Below are 23,378 nucleotides of genomic sequence, written 5' to 3'. Positions count from 1 at the left end.
TGATTTTGAAAATGTGGTCATGCAGCTTGAATTAGATCCCATGAAATAGTCTTTGAAATAATATATTTTTTAAGTGGAGCCTGGAGTATACGCCTTTAAACACAATTTCAGTAAGAGACTAGGCTCCATGAGGGTCTGGTATGTACTAGGGTTGCACAGAAAGTGGTTTCTGTCCAGTGCACTTTAAAAGGTTACTGTGAAAGCAGAGAAGAACACATGCGGAAGTGTGCTGCACACCAGTGCCCTGCCCTCCGCATGCTCTCCTGCACAGGCACACACCCACCTCACACCCTCATACCTGCCAAGTCTGTGACAAGGAAGCTGCCGTTCGTCCACAGATAGAGCCAGTGCTGGAAGGTCTGGCATTTCCACACGGCCTCAGAGCTGCTAGGCGCTGCAGGAGCCGCAGCACAGCCCCAGTCCCGGGAGCAGTAGGACTCTAGGGGCTGGCCCAGGTCCTCCTCCAGGGTGGCATAGGGGATGTTGTTGGCAGGCCGGTAGATCAGATACAGTGGGATGATCCTAAGCACAGTGCCACCCCGCGGTGAGCAGGACTGACCGTGCCCCGAGAGCGCCTCCCTCCACCTCAACTCCACACAAAAGGAAAACCCTTCCAAAAAGGGAACTCAGCTCTGAGCCTGAAGGGCAGCAAGGACAGGAGTTTCCCAATGCCTTCAGGGTCCTGTCCATCTTCTGAGGTCAGTGGGATGAGAGCTGAACCCTGCTCTGGCCCCAGGAGGCCTCTGTGCCTGAGTGAGGGGCTGGGACCCGTAAGTGACAAACAGAAAGGAATACCTCTGAGAGGATTCAGCCAGACTGTCCACGCCCACTAGACCCTGGATGGTTTAGCCTCCCTGTCACCTTCAGAGAGGCCCAGAACCTGCCATGCCTAAACCCCACAATCAGCAAAAACTGGGAGAAGGGGTAGGGAATTCAGGTGGGTGAGAGGAGACTGGAGACCAGAACAGAAGCTTTTCTAAAGTGGGCCATGAATCTTGACGTCTTTGTTTCTAGATTCTATTGAGGAACCATTGAGCTGAGCATGGGGCTAGCTGGGGGCCCATTTGCACATGACCATTACTCAGGGGGTACCCAGCAGGCTGTGAATCATGTCTCTGTGCAGGAGCTCAAGTCAGACTGCATGGCCCCCTCCCTGTGCACTTACTCAGGCACCTCTCCAAAGCCAGGAGCAGCCCGGGCTTCAGCCGCAAAGATTTTGCAGTACTCCCGGCTCATGTTCTGGATCTTGCACCCCTGTGGGTTGAAGAGAACCAACTCTGGTCAGCACAGAAGCATACCTGCTCTTAGTCACGCCTTGCTCTAAGTGGGAGGCTGTCTGCTAGAGGCTGCAGGGAGGATCCCAGCCCTGGGGAAGGTGGGGTTCACTCCTACCCTCCTCCCTCATCTGCACCTCATTTTTCTCATTTGTAAAACAAGAGGCTTTGGACATGTTTTCAAAGTGGTTTACAAACTGTTTGCTAGAGCCCTCGTGATAGGTAGCTGTGCCCCAGGGGCCACGCTGCAGAAAGTGGGGCACCCGCCCCACCCACAGTCACCCCCTGTCCCCTCACAAACAAGGCTTCTCTGTGCAAGATACAGTTGAGGGAAGTGAAAAAGGTTTCTGGTGAAAAATAGTTTGAAGACTATGGTCCCAACGATGTAGCCTGGACTACATCTCAGGCTCTCCTCAAGGTAAAGCAGAGACTGAGATGGCATCCACCTCCATATGGGGCTTCCCAACAGGACCAGGCTGGGAAGGGGAGGGATGAGAGGGTGGAAGCGGGGGCAGGGGCATGGGACAGTACCTGGATGGTGACGTCATAGTTTCTGCCCAGGAGAGAAGTCTCGCTGCTGGGCCCGAACACAAGCAGGCTGGACACCTTGATGACGCACGTACGGCCTGACTCGAAGATGGGTTCCAGCCCGTAGATGACCTTGGCCTGGGAGGCCTTCCTCAGGCTGCAACCGTGTCCACCCCCTCGAAGTTCCTCACTCACCAAGCGCCCAAAGAGCTTGTCCCCCCAGCAGCCAGAGTCAGCCAGACCCTTAGCGAACACCATGGGGGTCATCTCAATCTCTTCTCCAACTGGAGGGAACAGGAAAAGTGTGAAAAAACTAGAAACTCCCCCTCAGGACATCCCTGGCTGTCCAGGGGTTAAGATTGCGCTTCCAAAGCAGGGGACGTGGGTTCAATCCCTGGTCAGGGAACTAAGATCTCACATGCTGCAGGGAGCAGCCAAACAAATACATAAATACACATTATAGAAGCTCCCCCTGACTGATGCAGAGTCCACAGGGCAGGAAAAGCCTGGAATTGATACACTCACTCTGTCCATTACTGCTCTTTGGGGGTGCACTGTGGGGTCCGTGGTAGACTGTGAGCTCCTGAGGGCAGACCCTGTAGTTATGCAACCCTCGGTCATTCAACAGTGCTTGTGTGTGAGAAAATAAGGGCTCAGCCTGTGTCTGTGGAAGGCAGGGGTTTTCTGAGGAAGCAGCTATCAATACAGACTATCAGGATTAGTCTGTTTTAGAATTTGGTGTTTTGATCAAGTGAATAAGTGATTCCATCTCAATTAACAAGTTTGACTGAAAAAAAAGTTTGAGACCAATCCAATAGCAATGAGTACTCCTAGTGCTCAAATTGTGATCACTAAATACCATTTTCCACTAAAGTGAAAGTGAAAGTCACTCAGCTGTGTCGGACTCTGCAACCCCATGGACTATATGGAATTCTCCAAGCCAGAGTACTGAAGTAGGTAGCCTTTCCCTTCTCAAGGGAATCTTCCCAACCTAGGAATCAAACCAGGGTCTCCTGTATTACAGGCAGATTCTTTACCAACTGAGCTATGAGGGAAGCCTATTTTCTACTAAAAGGAACCAGAATTCCCTGAACAAATGGCAGGAAGTGTCTTGGATTGACCAGAAACATCTATGGATCAGAAAGTAAGTGAAGTATCGAAAACAACTGGTTGCTTGTCACAAGAACACATGAGCCAACCTGAAGGGGCTTCCATTGGCCAAAAAAAAAAAAAAAAGAGAGAGAGAGACAATTTTACTAACAAAAAGAATAACTGCAAAGTACTGAACATTCAAATGTGTTAAAATCCATACTTTCATAATTATAAAAAACAAAAAACCTTCCTCCTGGAAAAAAACAAAAAACCCTTATTGGTGACCTGTGGAAGATGTTACAGCTCTAATTCATTTTTCTGAAAGCTTAGCAAGAGGGAAAAGAAAGTAATTTCCATTCATTTTTTTGTTGGACCTATATGTATCAGGATTACCAAATAAACATTTCCTCTTTACTGAAAAATGTTAGCTAGTGAATAAAGAAGAAATGACAGAATTAAAATACTCCATGTTCTAAACCTTAAGGAGATAAAGGATTGAGGTAATAATCAGTGACTGCTAAAACTCCTCGATAATGACAGGAGTTGTATCAGATACAGTTTTAATTTTTTTTTTAAACTGTGCCTTGCAGTAAGTGGGAATCCTCGTTCCCCTAACAGTGATTGAAGCCAGGCCTGGCAGTGAAAGAGTCAAGTCCTAACTACTGGATTGCCAGAGAATTCCTGTTTATTTTTTTTAACTTTAAAGGGGATAGATCAGGCAGAAAACATGTGAATAAACTCAGTGATCATTCTTAGTTTTACTAAAACAAACAGATATCATGTGCCTGAAGATTGGAGGCAAAAGGAAACACACAGCTCACCTGTGAAATGTTCCCCCAAATTTGCACCTGAGCACCTCAACCTAATAACCAGTTTAGAGGAAGTCCATCAATGAAGCAACATGTTAAATGGTGATACAATCAACAAAATCCAAAATGGAAGACATTCTACACATCAAGTGACTTCACGAAGTAAATGGTAAGGAGTGAAAACAAGTGAGGGATGAGCAACTATTATACACTTGACAGATTTAAGAGATATGTCAGGGACTTCCCTGGCAGTCCAGTGGCTAAGACTCCATGCTCCCAGTGCAGGGGGCCCAGGTTCGATCCCTGGTCAGGGAACTAGACCCCACAAGCCACAACTAAGACCTGGTACAGCCAAATAAATAAATAAATATTAAATAGGAAAAAAAAGAAGATATGTTAGCCAAAAGCACTGAATGGTTCCTAATTCAAATAAACCAACACTTACAAGACAGGAAAATCTGATTTTATGAGAACAAAGTATTATTTGTTTTTAGGCATAAGGTTATATTTGATATTAACTGAACTGATATTAACTGATTTGATAACTGAACAAAAAGTACTAATTGAATGAATGAGTAAAGGAGTGAATGAATGAAGGAATTCATGAAGCTCTAGAAATCTTTCCATCACCAGCTGCCTTCAAAGTCCTAAATCCTTAATGTGTCTTTTGCAGGAGCAACCCAAACTCTTCCTCTAATATTTGTGCCTTCAAATTGTTTGTCAAACTTCAGGGTGTATGACAATCACCAGGGTGTCTACTGACATGCAATCATGTTAGGTCCTTCCCCAGACTGTGATTAAGAGTGTCTGCAGCAGGGCTCAGGTAACTGCATTTTTAGCAGGCTCCCCATGTGGGTCTCATGCAGGAATTCACAGACTCCTATGAGAAACTCCAGGGAGGAAACCGGCAGGGAGAAGTACCCTGGTAGCCAGTCCTGCTCTCGATCAAGGGCTCTGATGAGGGGAGAGGGCACAGGCTGAGTGAACTCCTTGTGGGATGGCCCTCTAGCCCTTCCTCCCCCCTCAACTTCTGAAACAGCTGTCCCCCTCCACCTCCTCCACAAGCCACATGCTAAACTAGGAGGAAAGGGTAGCTGTATGTGGAGATGAATGTGGCATTTGGATCAGATTCCAAGCTTCTCTTGTAGCTCAGTTGGTAAAGAATCTGCCTGCAATGCAGGAGACCTGGGTTGGATTCCTGGGTTGGGAAGACTCCCTGGAGAAAGAAAAGGCAACCCACTCCAGTATTCCTGCCTCGAGAATCCCATGAACAGAGGAGCCTGGGAGGCTACAGTCCATGGGGTCCCAAGAGTCGGACACGACTGAGCAATTAAACCACCACCACCAAGTCTTTAAAGAACCCCTGCAGAGGCAGGCCTAGGGACACAGGCCCATCCATTCCTCCCCGTGAGGGGCACCATACCTTGACCTTCTTCTCTGGAGATGAATCCTGACAGCACTGTGTGGAGAAAAAGCAGAGGAAGTCACTGTCCTCAGGTGGGCATGCCCACAGAGAGCTCTACCTCTGCAAAGGTAACTATCCCCGTCCTCCATGGAACAGAGACCAGGCGGAGGGGGCAGGGTCACACTCACCCTCGGGGCTGAGGCAGAAGTCGGTGGAGGCTGAGCCGTGCTCGTTGTGGATGGTGCATCGATACACGCCACAGTCCACGGGGGACGCCTGCACGATGGCCAGGGCCGCGGGCCCCTCATCCCCGGCACTGCAGAGAGGAGACCCTCCCCCTGAGGCCATCACCATGGCACAGCCCAGGCCAGACTGTGTCCTGAGGGTCCTCAGACCCCACTGTCAGAGGCTTCTGTGGGCACAGGCTCCAGGAGCTCTGGGCAGAGCCAGGCCTGCATCACACAGGCCAGGTTTTCGATCCTGACTCTGGCTGTGGGACTCTGGGCAAATGACTTAGTATCTCTGAGCCTCAATGTTCTCCTTTTTACGGTGGGAGTACTAGAGTCTCCCTTACAGGGTTACTATGAGGATTAACTGAAGGTGGATCCAAAGTTGGGACAATGCCCCGACGTGATCACTGCTGCCATGTCTTAGGGGGCCAGGTGGGGGTGACACCCAGCTGGCTTACCTCCTGCCCACCTCGCCCACTGGGCGCTGATCCTTGGCCCACGTCAGGACCGAGTCACTGAGAATGTTGAAGAACTGGCACCAGAGCTTCAGGCTGCCCGAGGCGTCAGGAAACTGCTCCACCCGAATCTTCCGAATCACCTGTGGGGCTGGGAGCAAGGGCACAGTGGAAAGGAGTAAGCCCTCTCCCTGCCGTCCTACGCCCTCTCTGGCCTTGCCCCCGCTTCCCTGGATGTCATTGGTGCACAGGCTGAGAGAAAACAGGATTCAAGTCTCCTCACACACCCATCACTTCACCCACCCCCGCCACACCTGTGTCTCTGAGGCCTTTGCTCTGACTTCAGAGCACACAGCTTTGCTAGAAAAAACCCGGCCGTGCGCCCCCACTCCAGGCCAGGCAGAGCCTCACAGCTGAGGCCAAAGACAGCAGTCAAGAGAGGACATTCAGCTTGTAGCCTGGGCTCCTAACCCTAGGACCCTGCATTTGAGTCCTGTCTGTACCACTCTGTACTCGTGGGACGAGTCTGCAAAGAGGGGATGATGGTGGTGACAACGAAGATGATGATGCTAGAGCTAGGATGCTATTGAAGCCAGGCCCCAGGCCGAGCCCTTGATTTATTCTATCCCATTTAACCTCATAATGTTATGAAGTTGGTCCTATTATCAGCTCCAAGCCACAGAGCCAGGGCAAAAACTAAGCCTTTCTGATTCTACAGCCTGTGGGATTATTACATGGGAATACCTTTACAGAGGTGCACCAGGTCTCCAGCAGGCAGGTGACCCAGCAGCATCCTCTCCTGGGAGGCCATATCTAGTACTCACCTTTCAGCAGGTCTTTGGCCTTCCTGGACTTGGCCAGAGCATCCTGATTGCCTTCCTCCAGGGCCAGCTCAGCATCTAGACTGCCAGCTTTGGGGCTGGGGGCTGGGTCTCCTGCTGCCAACTCCTCCTCTGCCCGCGGCACCTCCAGCATGCCTGCCTTTCTGCCTTGAGTCGGGGAGCGTCTCTCGCGCCCAGGAGTCCCTGGGGACCGAGGTGCAAGGGCCTTCCTGGGCCCCCTGGGGGAGACTGAGGGGCTCTCTCTTTCTTCAGGCTTGGTGCCCTCTCCATCTCCCGCAGCTTTTACCTTTGGGAGAAATCTCTTCCTCCGGGCCCCAAGAGCCAGCTCCTCGGGCGTCGCCGCGGGGAGCGCCTCCCCCGGGGCCTCCTCCTCTGGGGAGGGCTCCTGGGCTCTGCTCTCGGTTGACAGCAGGCCCTGCCCAGGGGCTGCCTGCCCACCACCCTCCTCCCTAAGCAGCCCACCCATGCTGCTTTCCCGAGAGACCTCCAGGAGGCCAGGCCCCTCAAGGGGAAGCTGTCCCTCACCCTCACTGGATCCTCCTGAGGCCAGCCCAGGGCCCTCCGCCTCACCAACCACGATAGCGGGGACCGAGAGGGGGCTGGGGCCTGGGCGCCGGGCAGCAGCCAAGGCCTGCCGGCCAGCCTCCACCTCGCGGTCCAGGAGGCCAGTGAGACGGCGGGAGGTGCCGGGGCTCAGCAGGAGGGTCTGTGCGCTCTGCACCAAGTGGTTGTTCTCCACGCGCTCCAGGATGCGCCGTGAGGTTCGCGGACTCAGTCCAGCGACTTCTATGGTGGGGGCCAGGGTGGGCAGGGGCGCCGGAAGCCCAGCGGCAGCTTCCCCCTGAGACTCCGGGCCCCCTCCACTTGCTTCTGAGCTGGACAGCTTTAGCAGCAGAAGCAAGTAGTTCTTCAGGGAGTCTATGAGGCCGGGGTCACAGGTCCGGGGACCCGAAGTCCTCCCGTCCGCATCTGGCACCTTGGCGCAGGGCCCTTCGCTGTTTGCTGCCACAGTTTCTGGAGGGTGACTCGGGCTGGCTGTCCCTGGCCCCAGGTGCAGTGAGGGAGCAGAGCTCAGCAAGGTCTTGTCTTCAGAGGGCGGGAAGGCAGCTGCACTCCTGGGCTGAGAAGCTGGGGTGCTGGGTAGCCCCTCCTGGGAATGACGAGTCAGGCCAGCCTCAGGAGGAGAGGGCAGGGGGCGCCCCTCAGGGCCTAAGCCCCCTGGAGGACGGCCACCCAGAGCTGCAGGTGGCACTCTTCCCAGCTCTTCCTCCCTCGGACCCTGGAACAGGCCCTCCCTTGGCTTGTCCCTCCCCGGAGTGGACCACTCCAGCCCTCCAGAGCGCTCTCCTCCCACCGGCTCCGAACGGACCTCAGGAGGCAGTTGTGCCCTGGGAGCGAGGCCCCCCACCAGGGGACCCAGCACAGCTTCCTCCTGGTTCCCAGAGGCTGGTCCTGGTGTCTTGTCAGATGTGAGCACACAACCTGGTTTGTCTGGGACAGAGAACTCGTCCTGGCTCTGTCCAAAGCCTTCAATAACCTGAGGAGACCTAGGATCCTCCGAAGGTGGGCGTTTGGGGGCTCTGGAGTGTGGGCTGAGACTGGTCATGGACGCCTTCTCTGAATGACCTTTCGTGGTTGAGGGAGTGCTCCCCTCTGACTGTGTCCCCTTATCTTGCTGTACCCATCCATCTTCCTGGGTCCTCTCTTCTGCCTGCGTCCCCACCCTTCCTTGTGCCATCACGTCCTCCTGGGAATTCCTGTCCGACTCTGATCTCCTACTTCCTTGCATCACAACATCCACTTGTGTCATCCTATCTGCCTGAGTCCACTGGGAGGCTTCTGTTTGGTCTCCCTGTGTCCTCCCGTCCACTTGCATCTTCCTGTCCACCTCTGTATTCTTTTCACCTCCTGTTTTCTGGTCAACAGACATTCTCCTGTCCTCCTGGGTTTCTGCATCCATGGGCTCAATGATGCCCTGACTTCTAGAGGTGCTGTGACCAGCAGAGGCTGGATCAGAGCTGCTGCCGGCCGGTGCAGGAGCTATGGTTGCCTGGGACTCCTGGACCTGGGAACACACGGACAAAAGCAAGAACTTAACTACAGGTGCCTTAGGCTCTCTTTCCAATCTGATGTCCCAGTCTCCTCGGGCCTTAACCACAGCTGCCGTGATGGGAATCCGGCCACTTGGTTTCTCAGGCTTGTTAGGGGTGACAAAATCCCATGCCCACCCACCAAACCCCTGAACCCAGAATCCAGATACAGTAATATCCAGAATCCAGGTCTAGCTCTGGGCCTTCCCACCTCTCCCTGAAGAAATCCTGCCTTTCCTGATGGACTCTGCTCAAGTACTACCCCTCCCCTCACCCCCACCATTTGGAGGGATGTGTTCTCTCAGGGCTTCTGAGCAATTAACCTTTCCCTCTCCTGTGGCACTGCTGCTCTGGATAGAATGATGGGTGAGGTGGGAGAGTACTGGAGGGTCTCCTTGACAGCTTCGGGGGCAACATCACCATTAATGCTGAGTGAGTGGTAATTACATAATGCTAGTCAGAGAAGGCGTTGGCACCTCACTCCAGTACTCTTGCCTGGAAAATCCCATGGACGGAGGAGCCTGGTGGGCTCCAGTCCATGGGGTCGCAAAGAGTCAGACACAACTGAGCAACTTCCCTTTCACTTTTCACTTGCATGCATTGGAGAAGGAAATGGCAGCCCACTCCAGTGTTCTTGCCTGGAGAATCCCAGGGACAGGGGAGCCTGGTGGGCTGCCGTCTGTGGGGTCACACACAGTCGGACACAACTGAAGAGACTTAGCGGTGGCAGCAGCAGTCATAGAAGATTAAAGTCGTTGTGAATGACAGGTATGCCAGGAGATCCATGAAATGTTACAATGTTACCCTTCTGAACACCCACTATTTGCAAAACATTATGCTAGGCCCCCATTTATTATATAGGTATTACCTCACTCCTCACAACAATATGAAATAGTTATAAGAATTATCTCTATTTTAGAGATAAGAACACTGATAGTCAAAGAAGAAATGTAGTTTGTCCATTATCAGACAGTAAACAGTAGGGTTTAGAAGCCAGGAGTGTCTAACTTCAAATCACAAGTTCTTTGCTTTTATACTATTATGTCACACATTTAAATATAATTAAAGGACCTCCTATTTAAACACAGTGGCCTAAACGGTAATTTGCCTCTTCCCTCTTGGATATGCTCAAAACCAACTAAGTAAACAAGAAAAAATAAAGCAAATTCCATTGTTAGTGGAACTTGAGGTTGATAAAACCTATAGTCTCAAAAAAGTATGTGGAGGTAAGGACTGCCAAAAGCAGACAGATGAAACTCTAGGAGGCTGTAAGACTGTAGGATTGTGGAAGACCGGGTGGAAATCCAGCAGAAGACATATAAGGGAGATGTCCAACGGAGTCAGGGAAAGAAAAGTGGAACAGCCTACCGGAGGCAGATCTCAAAAAATATCAACAAAAAACACAGTCCTGAAGAAACCTCCTGAAAATTGCTAAGAAAATTGTTTCTGAATATGCAAGGGCTTAAGGATAAGTGTTCCCAGGGCCCTGGAGGAAATTACTGGAGAAGAAACTTTGGTCAACCAAAAAATGATTGGGAAACCACAGCAAAACAACTGATGGTGAACAGTGAATATGCAGTTAACCCTCTGGTTAATCAAGACTAAAACAAAAAAGTTTAGAGTGGCAGATCAGAATGTCAATGCTTATGCCCTGACGATGCAGAAATGATACAACTAGCATAGAAGGGGAAGGAGCAAGAAGATGAGTAGTGTGGGTGCCTTAATTGTATCACTTATACAAGCTAGGAATCAGAGGCATGATTCAAAGCTGAAAACCCAGGTAATAGAAATATAGGATACTTATATATATAAAGATAGCCACTTAGAAATACAACTTTGGGCTAATAGGAGAGAGAAAAGGAAAAGGAAAAAAGATAGGGAGGAAGTGGAAACACCACTCATTAGAAAGTAAAAGACATTAATTAAACATAAAATTATAGACATATTATATAGAATTTAAATTATACATTATTACATACAAATATTTCTAAGTATCAGAAGAACCACACACAAAACCATAGCTAGAGGGAACCTGCTATATAGCACAGGGAGCTCAGTTTGGTGCTCCGTGATGACCTAGAAGGATGGGATGGGGGGAGGTTGGGAGGGAGGCTCAAGAGGGAGGAGACATATGTATAACTATAGCTGACTCACGATGTTGTATAGCAGAAATTAACACAACATTGTAAAGCAGTTATATTCCTCCAATTAAAAACAAGAGCAAAGGGAATACATAATGAAAGACTTTATAAATAAACTATATTCAAGTCTAGAATTTAAAGCTACTTTACTGCATATGGAATGCTGTCCCTGGTGGCTCAGACAGTAAAGAATCTGTCTGCAATGCAGAAGACCTGGGTTCGATTCTTAGGTTGGGAAGATCCCCTGGAGAAGGGAATTGCAACCCACTCCAGTATTCTTGCCTGGGAAACCCCATGGACAGGGGAGCCTAGCAGGCTACAATCCATGAAGTCACAAAGAGATGGACACTTTCAAGTGATCGACTAACACTTTCACTTCCACATGGGATGCTGAATGAACAGTATGAATACAAAAAAAAACAGAGTTTGGAGAATATTAGGAGCCATCAAATATTAAGTCCAACTGAAGAATGTTAGTATCTTTTTACTTCTGATATTCTAGGATTAGGAAATATTAATATGGACATGAGAGCTTTAAATTTACAAAGAAAATGCTGATGTTGCACACATGGCTCATGTGAACAGAACTTTTTAATTTTTTTGGCCTTGCCTTGCAGCATGTGAGATCTTAGTTTCTGGACTAGGAATCGAACCTGCACCCGTTGCAGTGGAAGCAGTGTCTTAACTCCTGGACCGCCAGGGAAGTCCCATGAATGGAACTGCTGATTAAAGCTATCTTCACTCCCCCTCACCCCTAAACTGATCAGTCCTATAGAACCTACAGCTTCACTATCTCAATATCCATTCCCTTCTGTCTCCACAGCCAAGAGCCTAATCTAAGCTGCCAACAATTCTGTCTTGCCTAAGCCTCTTAATTGGTGTCTCTGACTCTAGTCTTTGCCTCTACAAATTTGCAGCCCAACTGATCTTTCCGAAATATAAATCTGATTGTGACACTCCCCTGCTTAAAAGCCTCCCAGTGACTTATCATCATTTACAGGTTAAAGCCTAAAAGCCCCAACCTAATACAGCAAGAAGTTGAAGGATACTCTCTGCCCACCAGGGTGTGAGGAAACAGGCATCAGCACAGCCTCCACAGATAGCAATCTGGCTTTACCTACTTAAACTGAAAATACTCACACTCTTTGACCCCAAAATCCCATTCCTAGGAGTTTGTAGAAATACTTCCATGTTCAAATGGACATACATACAGGGATATTTGTTGCAGTATAGTTTACAATAGCAAAAGACTAGATATGACGCTGGGAAAGATTGAGGGAAGAGAAGGCGACAAGAGAGGATGAGATGGTTGGATGGCATCACTGATTCAATGGACATGAGCTTCAGCAAGCTCCGGGCGATTGTGAAGGACAGGGAAGCCTGACGTGCTGCAGTCCATGGGGTCAAAAAGAGTCAGATGTGACAGTGACTGAACAACTACAAAAACAGCAAGAAATGATCTAACTTACTTCCATATGGGATTAACTCAATGAATTCTGGTACATCCACATCCCAAATAAGTAAAATAAATATCCAAATAAAAAAGCAAGGTATTGGGACAGAAAATATCATACACCACCCGTGTGTGGGAAATACAGACACATATACTTGTAAATGCACAGAAAACAGATCTAGAAGGATGCTCAGCATACCAGTTACAGCAACTGACTTCAAGAAGAGGAATGTAGTGGGGGCAGTAGAGAAAGGGTGAAGGTTTAATATTCTCTAAATACTTCTCATACTTTACAAATTTTATACCATGTGCCTATGACACATATTCCACAAAAGCTAATGAAGAATGAAAATGAATAAGTAAACAGGCCTTAGTGTGATCAGTGAGGCCTTTCAGCAGGAGAGCCAGGTCTGTCTCTCCAGGCTCATCTCTTGGGTTCCTCCATCCTATAGCACTGATACCATACTGACTACTGTGCTGTTTTATAATCACTTTGTTTCTTCTCTGCTGGACATTGCTCACCGGTAGGACTCCTTTTCCCTGAAGACTTCCCTCAAGCTTCTTCTCTTCTCTGAAGACTTCTGAGTTCCCTTGTGCTGTGCTGTGCTTAGTCGCTTGGTTGTGTCTGACTCTTTGTGACCTCATGGACTGTAGCCCACCAGGCTTCTCTGTCCATGGGGATTCCCCAGGCAAGAACACTGGAGTGGGTTGCCATGCCCTCCTCCAGGGGATCTTCCAACCCAGGGACTGAACCCAGGTCTCCCACAGTGCAGGCAGATTCTTTACCATCTGAGCTACCAGGGAAACCCAAGAATACTGGAGAGGGTAGCCTATCCCTTCTCCAGGGACCTTCCTGACCCAGGAATCAAACCAGGGTCTCCTGCATTGTAGGTGGATTCTTTACCAGCTGAGCTACCAGGGAAGCCCTTGCGCTCCCTTCTCCATCCCTAAAAATTTAAGTGGCTTCCTGTCCTATGTACCCATGGCAAATGTACCTAATTCTATCATTGTACCCTCATTCTCTGTGGCAGTTATTTGTTTCGTGCACACGTTTCATCTGCTAATCTTTGAACTCTTCCCTTCCGAAGAGGGCCCAGCTCAGGTCCAGGGTTAGACTTGGTGCACGATAACTATAAAGGTTGATGTCTCTAAACACTGTGGTGTGTGTGTGTGTGTCTGCATCTGGAACTGGGTAGAGATCTGAGGAGGAATGTCACGTACTTCTTAAAAATAAAACTTGTGTGAGCTGGGGTGAAACTAGCTGGCTCTCTGGAAGCTTTTTCATCATGAAGAACATTAGCAGTTTTAATTTGCTATCTTGTCTCTCTGTCTTCCCTGTAAATTCTCAGAGATTAAGGAACCAGTTTGATTTACCTGTGCAATGTTCATAGGCCAAGGCATATAGGAGGTTCACAGAAATGAACCACTGAATGACAAATACTATGGCTTGTCACCTTCTGAGAGGGCATGGCCCTGGAGCGCTGGTTTTGGGAAGCAGAATTCAAAGCCAAGGGCTTAACAGGGATGGAGCTGGGCAGTGTCAAGGACCTGGAATCTATTTCTTGATGAAACCCAGACCCAGGGCTCATATCGAGGCTTCGTCATCTTTAAATCTTTGATATAATTTCCAGTGAAACCATGCAGCCCTAAAGATTTCAGGGGGAAGACTTAACCTATATACTGTGAAATGATCACCACAATCAAGCTCCTCTTTCATTCTGAATACAGGTAATTTGTCTTTTTTTTTTTTTCCCCTTGTGAGACTTGTTAGAGGTTTATCAATATTATCGATATTCTCAAATAAGATTCTGGTTTATTTTTCCATAGTTTTAGTTTTCAATTTCATTGTTTTTTGCTCTTTTCATTACTGTTTCCTCCCTTCTGATTGCTTTGGGTTAATTTTGTTCTTTCTTTTCTAGTTACTCAATACAAGAGCTCAGAGTTTTGACCTCAGACCTTTCATGTTTCTAAAATAAATATTTAATGCTATAAATGTTCCTCAGTACACTGATTTAGCTGCAGCAAAATTTTGAGATGTTGTATTTTCACTTTTATTCAGTTCAAAATATTTCCCAATTGATTTAAAGGCCTTCCTATTTGACCCATAAAAGTGTGATATTTAAAGTGTTTGGAGACTTTCCTATTATCTTTCCATCACTGATTTCTACTTTTATTTCATTTTTGTCAGAGAACATGCTTTGTATGATTTCAATCACTTTACGTTTGTTAACGTTCATGACCCATCATATGATCTATTATAGTGAAGGTCTTAATGTACCTGAAACTAGTAAGTATTCTGCTGTTGCTACACAGAGTATTCTGTATGGCTACTAGATCCAATTGGTTGATAAGGCTATTCAACTCTACTCTTTAAAAAAGAAAATTACGTATGCTGTGCTGGGTCTTCATTGTTGCTCCTGGGTTTTCTCTAGTTTAGGAGAGTGGGGGCTACTTTTCATTGAGGTGCATGGGCTTCTCACTGTGGTGTCTTCTCTTGTGAAGTACAGGCTCTAGGCACATGGGCTTCAGTAGTTGTGGTAGACGGGCTTAGTTGCTCCGTGGCATATGAAATCTTCCCGGACCAGGGATTGAACCTGTGTCCCCTGCACTCGCAGGTAGATTCTTAACCACTGTACCACCAGGGAAGTTCCCTGGTTCTTTTCTATTCTTACTGTTTGCTAGTTCAATTCGTTATTGAGAGGAGTTTTTAAATATAGTCTCCAACTATTAATTGTCAATTTGTCTGTTTCTCCCTTTAGTTCTGCCAGCTTTTCTTCATGTATTTTGAAGCTCTGTTGTTAGGGGCAAACTCATTTTCATTTTCTTGAATTGACTCTTTTATCATTACATAATTCATTATTTTTTCCTGGTAATTTTCTTTGCTCTGAAGTTGGCTTTGTCTGGGGGCTTTCCAGTGGTACAGCGGTAAAGAAGCAGCTGCCTGCCAATGCAAGAGAGGCAAAAGATGCAGGTTCAATCCCGGGTTGGGAAGATCCCCTAGAGGAGGGCATGGCAACCCACTCTAGTATTTTTGCCTGGAGAATTCCAGGCAAGCAGGCACACACATGCTTTGTCTGATATTAATATGTGAAAGTCAATGTGTTAGCTAGCTGCTCAGTCGTGTCTGACTCTTTGCCATCCCATGGACTGTACCCCACCGGGCTCCTCTGTTCATGGAATTCTCCGGGCAAGAATACTGAAGTGGGTAGCCACGCCCTTTTCCAGAAGATCTTCCCAACCCAGGGATCCACGCTGGGTCTCCCACATTTTAGGCAGATTCTTTACCATCTGAGCCATAAACAGTCTAAATTTCCATTGCTTAGTGTTGGCATTACATATATTTTCAATTACTCTACTTTTTAAAAATTATTTATTTATTTATTTAGGCTATGCTGGGTCTTCGTTGCTGCCCTAGGCTACTCTCTAGTTGCAGTGTGCAGGCTTCTCATCGTGGTGTCTTCTCTTGTTGCGGAGCACAGGCTCTAGTCATTGCAGCGCATGGGCTCAGTAGTTGTGGTTTCTGGGCTCTAGAGCAGAGGCACAATAGTTGCGGTGCACAGGCTTAGTTGCTCCACAGCACGTGGGATCTTCCTGGATCAGGGACTGAACCCATCCCCTGCACTGGCATGACAGATTCTTCACCACTGAGGCACCAGGGAAGCCCTGTTATTTTTATCATTGGAATTGAAGTCAATTTCTTGTAAAAAACAGAGTTGGGAATGTGTTTTTGATCCAGTCTCAAAATTTATGTCTTTCACTTCATGTATTTAGATCACTTAAGTTTAATATAATTATTTAGATGTTTGGACTTAAATATCGATTATTTTATTATTTGTTACTTCAGTTATTTCTTCCTGTTTCCCCATCCAGGCTTCTTGTAGATTATTTGACAATTCTTAGTATTCCACTTAAATTTACATGTTGTGATATGTACTATATTTCTTTGTATAGTATTTTAATTATTGCTCTAGGGCTTACAATACATACACTTAACTTCCCACAGTCTCCTCCAAGTAAACATTTTACCATGGCAAGTGAAATGAAGCAATCTTACCACCACATAGGTCCCTTTATCCTCTCCCTCTTTATATATTAATATTACATTCACATACATTAAAAACCATCGTTATATTTTTTTTGCCTTCAAACATATTTTAGAGAATTCAAGAGGAGAAAAATAATTACATTTACCCAGATATTTAAAAGTTTCCTTCCGGTATATGTGTCTTTTGTCTGAAAATTTTACTTTAGCAATTCTTTAAAAACAGGTCTGCTAGTGACATAGTCCCTTAGTTTCCCTTTATCTTGGAATGTCTTTCTTTCACCTTCAATGCTTAAAGATATGTTTGCTGAATATAGAATTATCGATTGAAAAGTCTTTTCTTTCAGCAGTTAAAAAATATTATTTCTAAAACAACAACAACAACAAAACAGTATCCAACAATATGGGGTCTCCAGAAGAAACTTTCCAAAAGAGACACAGATGTATAGAACAGTCTTCTGGACTCTGTGGGAGAGGGAGAGGGTGGGATGATTTGGGGGAATGGCATGAAAACATGTATGATATCATATAAGAAACGAATCGCCAGTCCAGGTTTGATACAGGATCCTTGGGGCTGGTGCACTGGGATGACCCGGAGGGATGGTACGGGGAGGGGGGTTCAGGATGGGGAACACGTGTACACCCGTGGCGGATTCATGTTGATGTGTGGCAGAACCAATACAATATTGTAAAGTAATTAGCCTCCAATTAAAGTAAATAAATTTAAATTTTAAAAAATTAAAAAAAAATATTATTTCACTTCCTTTTTAACCTCCACTGTTTCTGATGAGAAATTGCAGTCATTTGAGTTACTGCTCCCCTAGAAACAGTGCATCATTTTTTTCTACATTTAAGATTTTATTGTTTTTTTGTCCTTAGTTCTCAGCAATTTGACTATGCTGTTCCTTGGCATGGAATTATGTGGGTGTTTCTTATTTGGGGTTTGCTGAACTTCTTGATCTGTAAGTTTGTGGGGTTTTGTTTTTTTTTGCCAAATTTGGGAAGTTTTCAGCCATTATTTCTTCATATATTTTTTCTGCACCACACTCTCTTCTCTCTTTCTGGGTATCCAAGGACATGAATTTTAGACATTTTGCTATTGTACCACAGATGCCTGAGGTTCTATTCATGTCTTTTTCTCTCTCTCACTCAAGTTGAATAATTTCAACTATTTTCAAAGTACATTATTTTCTATCGTCCTCATTTTTCTGTTGTGCCTAACCAGCAAGTCATTTTATTTCAATTATTTTATTTTTTCAGTTCTAAAATTAATATTTAGTTCTTTACATCTTGTATTTCTTTGCCAAGACTTTCTATCTTTCAATTTATTTCCAGAGTGCTCACCCTTACTTTTTGTTATTGCTTTAAAGTCAGAGAATTCCAACATATCTGCCATCTTGACATTGTCATCCTTTAATTGCCTTTTCCCATGCATGTTGAGATCTTCCTTATTTTCTCATATGCCAAGTAATATTCATTATATCCTGGACATTTAGAATATTATGAGATTCTGGTTTCTTGAATAAATCCTGTAGAGGATGTTAATACTTTTGTCTCAGCAGACAATCTACTTGGTTGTAGTCAGGCTCCAAGTTCCATTCAACCTTCTGTGATCGTAGTTTCAATTCAGTTCCATTTTCAAAGTCTTTACAGTGTTATTCAGATCTGTGTGTGTGCCACCCAGTGGCCAGTCTGGGACTTGGATGATGGTCTCTTAGTGGGTTTTTTTGGTTGCTTCCAGAGGCAAGTGGGATCTTAGTTCCCCGAACAGGGATTGAACCCATGTTACCTCCATTGGAAGTACAAAGTCTTAACCACTGAACCTTGAGGAAAGTCCCTCTTAGTTCTTCAGTATACAATGTTCAGAATCAGATCCATGCATGAATAGCTTGGAAATAAGCCCAGGAATTTATAAACAGCTTATGAAGTCACTTTCCCAAAACTTCCTCCCCATGATCTACCCTTTACTTCCTGAGTCCTTAGGATTACCTTTTCCATTCCTCTGTCCAGATAGTTAGGCTTCACTTAGCCTTCTCTGTCACATACTTTCACACATGAGTCCCTGTCCTGGATCAAGGAAGACATCCAGAAGAGAAAAAAAAAACAACAGAAATTGATCCCACCCTCTTGGGACCACAAACAGAGAGAAACATTCTCCACCATTCTCTTACCTCTCTTATTTCTCAGGCCTGTCTTGAAGGGCTTTTCCTGAATCTCTCTCTATACTGGTGCTTCCTTCTGAGTTTCTGACTGCATAGACCAGGCCAGGGAATAGTAGGAGATTTGACAGATTTTATCTTCTTGGGCTTCAAAATTACTGTAGACAATGACTACAGCCATGAAATTAAAAAACGCTTGCTTCTTGGGAGAAAAGCTATGATAAACCTAGAAACAGTATTAAAAAGCAGAGAAATCACTTTGCCAACAAATGTCTACACAGTCAAAGCTATGGTTTTTCCAGCAGTCATGTATGGGTGTGAGAGCTGGACCATAAAGAAGGCTGAGCACCAGAGAACTGATGCTTTCAAACTGTGGTGTTGGAGAAGACTCTTGAGAGTCCCTTGGACTGCAAGGAGATCCAGCCAGTCCATGCTAAAGGAGATCAACACTGCATATTCATTGGAAGGATTGATGCTGAAGCTCCAATACTTTGGCCACCTGATCTGAAGAGGTTGACTAACTGGAAAAAAACCCCTGATGCTGGGAAAGAGTGAAGGCAAAAGGAGAAGATGGAGGCAGAGGATGAGATGATTAGATAGTATCACTGACTCAGTGGACATGAATTTGAGCAAACTCCAAGAGCTAGTGAAGGACAGAGAAGTGTGGTGTGTGCAGTCTATGAAGCTGGACTTCACAAAAAGTTGGACAGGGCTTGGCGACTGAACAACAACATTGCCAAATCAGTAGTACTGATCAGTAGTGCTGACCAGTATTCCTGGTCTTATTCCTCAGTCTGTCTGCTACTATTTGTTTATCAAAGTCATCAAATAGCTGCACCAGGTGACTTGCCCAAGTTTTTAGTTGCAATCAGTGGGGGATACAGGGTGGATGGTGTTCACTCCGTCTCGTCCAGAACTGGAACTACCATAACCACAATAGCTAACTTAACATTAGTTATTGTATTTTCTAGTTCTGGAATTCTAGTTTGCATCATTTTAAAGTCTTTTCTACTTTTTATAGTTTCTAGTTCTCTGCTGAAATTTTCAGTCTTAACTTTTTATCTTTTAAAATATAGGATGTACAGTTTTTAGTTTTTTAGTTCATGTCTGATCATTCCAAAAGTTGGAATACATTGTGTGGCTGTTTTTGCTGGTTCTTTTTTATGTTGTTTTTTCGTTTGTTTATTTGCTCTTTGTGTGTGTGTGTGTTCCAATAAAGCTTTATTTATGAACGTTGAAATTTGAAGTTCATATAATTTTCACATCACAAAATATACTTCTTTTGATATTTTCCCCAACTATTTAAAAGTGTAAAAAGTATTCTCAGCTCTTGGTTCATACAAAAACAGGCGGCAAGCCAGATCTGGCCCCCAAGCTATAGTTTGCCAACCTCTGTGCTTGACCTTGCAATGATGGACACAGTTCTGGCCTCATGGCACTTACTGTTGATGGGAGAGATGGATATTGAAGAAATAATTTGAATAGTTTTTATGTAATTGCTAATTGCATAGGAAGGAAAATAAAGGGTTAATTATGAATTATAACAGGGAAATATCAATCAAATTAGGAAATCAGGAAATGAAATGAGAACAGAGATCTAAAGATGAGTAATATCTAGCCAGGAAAGAGTGGCTAAAAAAGGAAATCTTCCAGGAAGATAAGACTTATAAGGTCAGACTGATAAACTGAATGGTGGGTTTTACCCTTCACAGTCCTATTAGGTAAGCAAATGCTCCAGGAAGTTTTCAGAGAGAATGTGGTACCTGGTGTGTTGGGGACAGTGTGAGGGAACCACCTCATCTCCAAACGTGACACAGGAGGAGTTCCTTGTACCTTCCTTATTGTCATTCTGTGTTTTCACAGAGGTTCTGGCCTCTTCATGCTGCTCTTTTTCCTCCGCTGGGAGGCAGGTGAGAGGCAGTGACATTATGAAGCAGAACAGGGACTCCACAACTGAGAGTCAGGCACCCTGAGTTCTGGATTCAGTATTGCTATCCCTTGTCATGTGGTCCTGGGCACATTGCTTAACCTTACTTAAACCAAAAAATAAAGTACTTTTATATACATCAAGAGTCCAGGCAGGTGACTCCAGGCCCCTTCAGAGCAGTTCATTCAAAAATAGAGTTCCATGAAAGGCCACTGGACCTGGTGACTGCTGGGTCCTCCCCTGGCCTGGCTCTCAGTGATTCTATGAGAAGAGTCTTTTCTCTAGACCTGTCCGTGTTGGATCCTGAGCTAGGAGGGAACCTAGGTCTGGCTGCTCCCAGGCAAATGGAATGTAGAAGTTTCCATCCCAGCCCTCCCTAACAAGAATCAGGGGAAAATCAAGCCATTTTCTTCAGGAAAATGATAACTGTATCTTGTTGGCACATTATCAGGAAAAAAGCAAAAGTATATGATTCATATCGAGATTGTTTCAGATTTCTATCATTTCAGTGGCACCACAGGCAATTGGTAACATAAACTAGGTAGCAGGCCTTTAACGTCCCAGTAAATAAGCATCCTACTATGAGCGGCTCACACCCCAGAGAATGCTGAGCCAGGCTGAGTTCCTGCCCCCTCACACCTTCAAGTGTCACAGGAGGCAACTTCAAGGCCTCTGGCCAGCCCTGTCCAGCTTCCTTCTGTGTCACCTTAAGGCTGTTCCCATCAGAACATCTATCTGCCCCTCGGCTCTGGTGATCCAGTAAGCTTTATATCTGGGTTTTGTTTTGGCTGTGCCACTGAACTTGCAGGATCTTAGTTTCCTGACCAGGGATTAGTCCCCTGGGGCCATGGCAGTGAAAGTGCCAAGTCCTAACCATTGGACTGGCCAGGGAAGTCCCCATGTTCATGGTTTTTTTTTCTTCTCTTTGTGTGCCTGTCTATCATTTAGGTGCCGAATATTACATTTGAAACATTTTTCAGAAATGGTTTGAGGCTTAAGATAATGCTATCATCCTCCAGGTGATTTCTGTTTGTTTCTCCCAGGTGCTGCATGCACACCCAGGCACTGGGGGGCAAAGTATCTTGAATCGCCTTAACCTAACTTCAGGGACCGAGATATTTCTTGGTCACCCAGGTAACTCAGAGTTAAGCCTCAGTCCCTGTGAGGGTAATTTGCTTCTGGTTCCCTTAATCCTATGGTACAAACCTTCAGGGTTCCCCGCTCAAAGACCAGAGGGTTTACCAGGGCTACCACTCTTGAGACCATGGGCTCCAATTGTGGTCTCCCAAGTTCCTTGAGGCTGTCTGCAACACTGCTGAATGTCTCATTCGTCTCTCCTGGAGTGACAAACAACCCCAAGACAAAAGCTACACCAAGTGCTGGGGCTCACCATTATGGATTCCCATCTTATCCCAGATCCTGCAAAGCGATTCTTCACTTTGTTAGCTCTCCAGTGCCTTCAAGCAGACATTTTTATATTTTGCTCTACTTTACTAGTTGCCCTCAGTAGGAGAGTTGGTCTAAATTATCTAACCCAGCATTACTGGAAGCTAATATTCAGCAAGTGCTAGTTCTCTCCCCTTTCTGTCTCACGTCCAAGCCTGAAGGATGTTACAGTTAATGCTAAACAAACTAAAGCAGAACACAAGACACAGAAAAGAAAAAGTGTGGCGAGGCTTTAAATGCACCAAGGCATTAAGATTAGGACAAGCAGGTGTGAGTTCCTGGCCTAGCCTACCACCTTCCCTTTGTTTCAGGCTATGTGTCCTTCCCAGAATGTGTTCCTTCCTCTCTTTCACCCATTACTTTATTTTTATCTGAGGATATTATGGGCATTATTTTATATTAAAAAATTGTATTGGGTATTTTTCTACTATGATATTTCTAGTGATGAATCCTATACATGCTGCCAACCAGTCTGGCCCCTTTCCAGATGCCTTCCCTCGTGACTACATACCGCCCCACACTTCACCCCTGGAAACCTATAGTAGTAACACTCACCACAAACTCTTTGAGCTTATGGTTTGGAGCAAGTCTAATCCCCTTGAGTTATTTGATAATTCCTTAAGCAACGATCATGTCTCTCCCCAATCCCTCCTTCCTTCAACAGTTCTCAGAAAATACGTATATTCATGTAGGCTCTGAAAACCAAAGCGCCCTGATGGTGGGAGCGGAGTTTCCATGTACTGAGACGATCATCCTCAGGATGTGCGGGGCGTAAGGTACTGTGAGGTCTTGAGGCGTTCAGCAGAGCCTCCTCATGTCAATACCATCCCCTCAGAGGATCCCCTCAGACTATATCCCCACACTCCTATACCTCAGCTCCAGAGTTCTGAGCCAGGCTCAGAAAAGATCTCAGGTTAGGGCACTTTTAAAAGGGGAACTAATATCCCACAAGCTGTGAAGGGTCACCAAAAAAATTTTTTTTAATTAAAAAAGAAGGCTTGAATGACAGAAAGAAATACTATGCTCCCAGATGAGAAAGCTAAATATTAAGATATTGATTTTTCCAAATTCATTTTTATATTTAATGCAATCTCAATCAGAATACCAATGGTAGAGAGACAGAAAGCAAATTAGTGGTTGCCTGGACCTCAGGGTGGGAACAAGGATTAACTGCAAAAAGGAACAAGAATCTTTTTAGGGTGATGAAATGTTTTAAAACTGGATTATGTGAGTGACTGCACAACTCTGAATTGTGTGCACTGACCTGTACACTTTATTGTTTCTGTTCTGTGTTTTGGTCTTTTGGCCGAGAGGAATGTGGGATCTTAACTCCCTGACCAGGAAATGAACCTGTACCCTCTGCACTGGAAGGGGAGGTCCAAACCACTGGACCATCAGGGGCGGCCCTGACCTGTACACTTTAAATAGATGACTGTTACTGGTATAAAATCATACCTCAATCAAGCTCTTTAAAAATATATGCCT

The 23,378-nt window shown here is 45.8% G+C and overlaps 1 protein-coding gene across 1 annotated transcript in view; it reads right to left on the bottom strand.

Annotated features, from left to right (window-relative positions):
- ALPK3 (alpha kinase 3) overlaps window positions 1-23,378 on the bottom strand; it is a 57,569-nt gene that overhangs the window by 8,609 nt on the left and 25,582 nt on the right. Inside the window, exons 6-12 of the mRNA XM_027521899.1 lie at window positions 6,618-8,700; window positions 5,797-5,944; window positions 5,297-5,424; window positions 5,127-5,162; window positions 1,806-2,086; window positions 1,166-1,254; window positions 299-522 (exon numbers count right to left, since the gene is read on the bottom strand). Coding sequence (XP_027377700.1) covers window positions 299-522; window positions 1,166-1,254; window positions 1,806-2,086; window positions 5,127-5,162; window positions 5,297-5,424; window positions 5,797-5,944; window positions 6,618-8,700 — 2,989 coding nt within the window. The remainder of the gene's footprint in view (window positions 1-298; window positions 523-1,165; window positions 1,255-1,805; window positions 2,087-5,126; window positions 5,163-5,296; window positions 5,425-5,796; window positions 5,945-6,617; window positions 8,701-23,378) is intronic.

Source organism: Bos indicus x Bos taurus, chromosome 21 (assembly GCF_003369695.1).
Source record: "Bos indicus x Bos taurus breed Angus x Brahman F1 hybrid chromosome 21, Bos_hybrid_MaternalHap_v2.0, whole genome shotgun sequence".
Classification (NCBI taxonomy): domain Eukaryota; kingdom Metazoa; phylum Chordata; class Mammalia; order Artiodactyla; family Bovidae; genus Bos; species Bos indicus x Bos taurus.
This window is presented reverse-complemented; position numbering and strand designations above follow the sequence as displayed.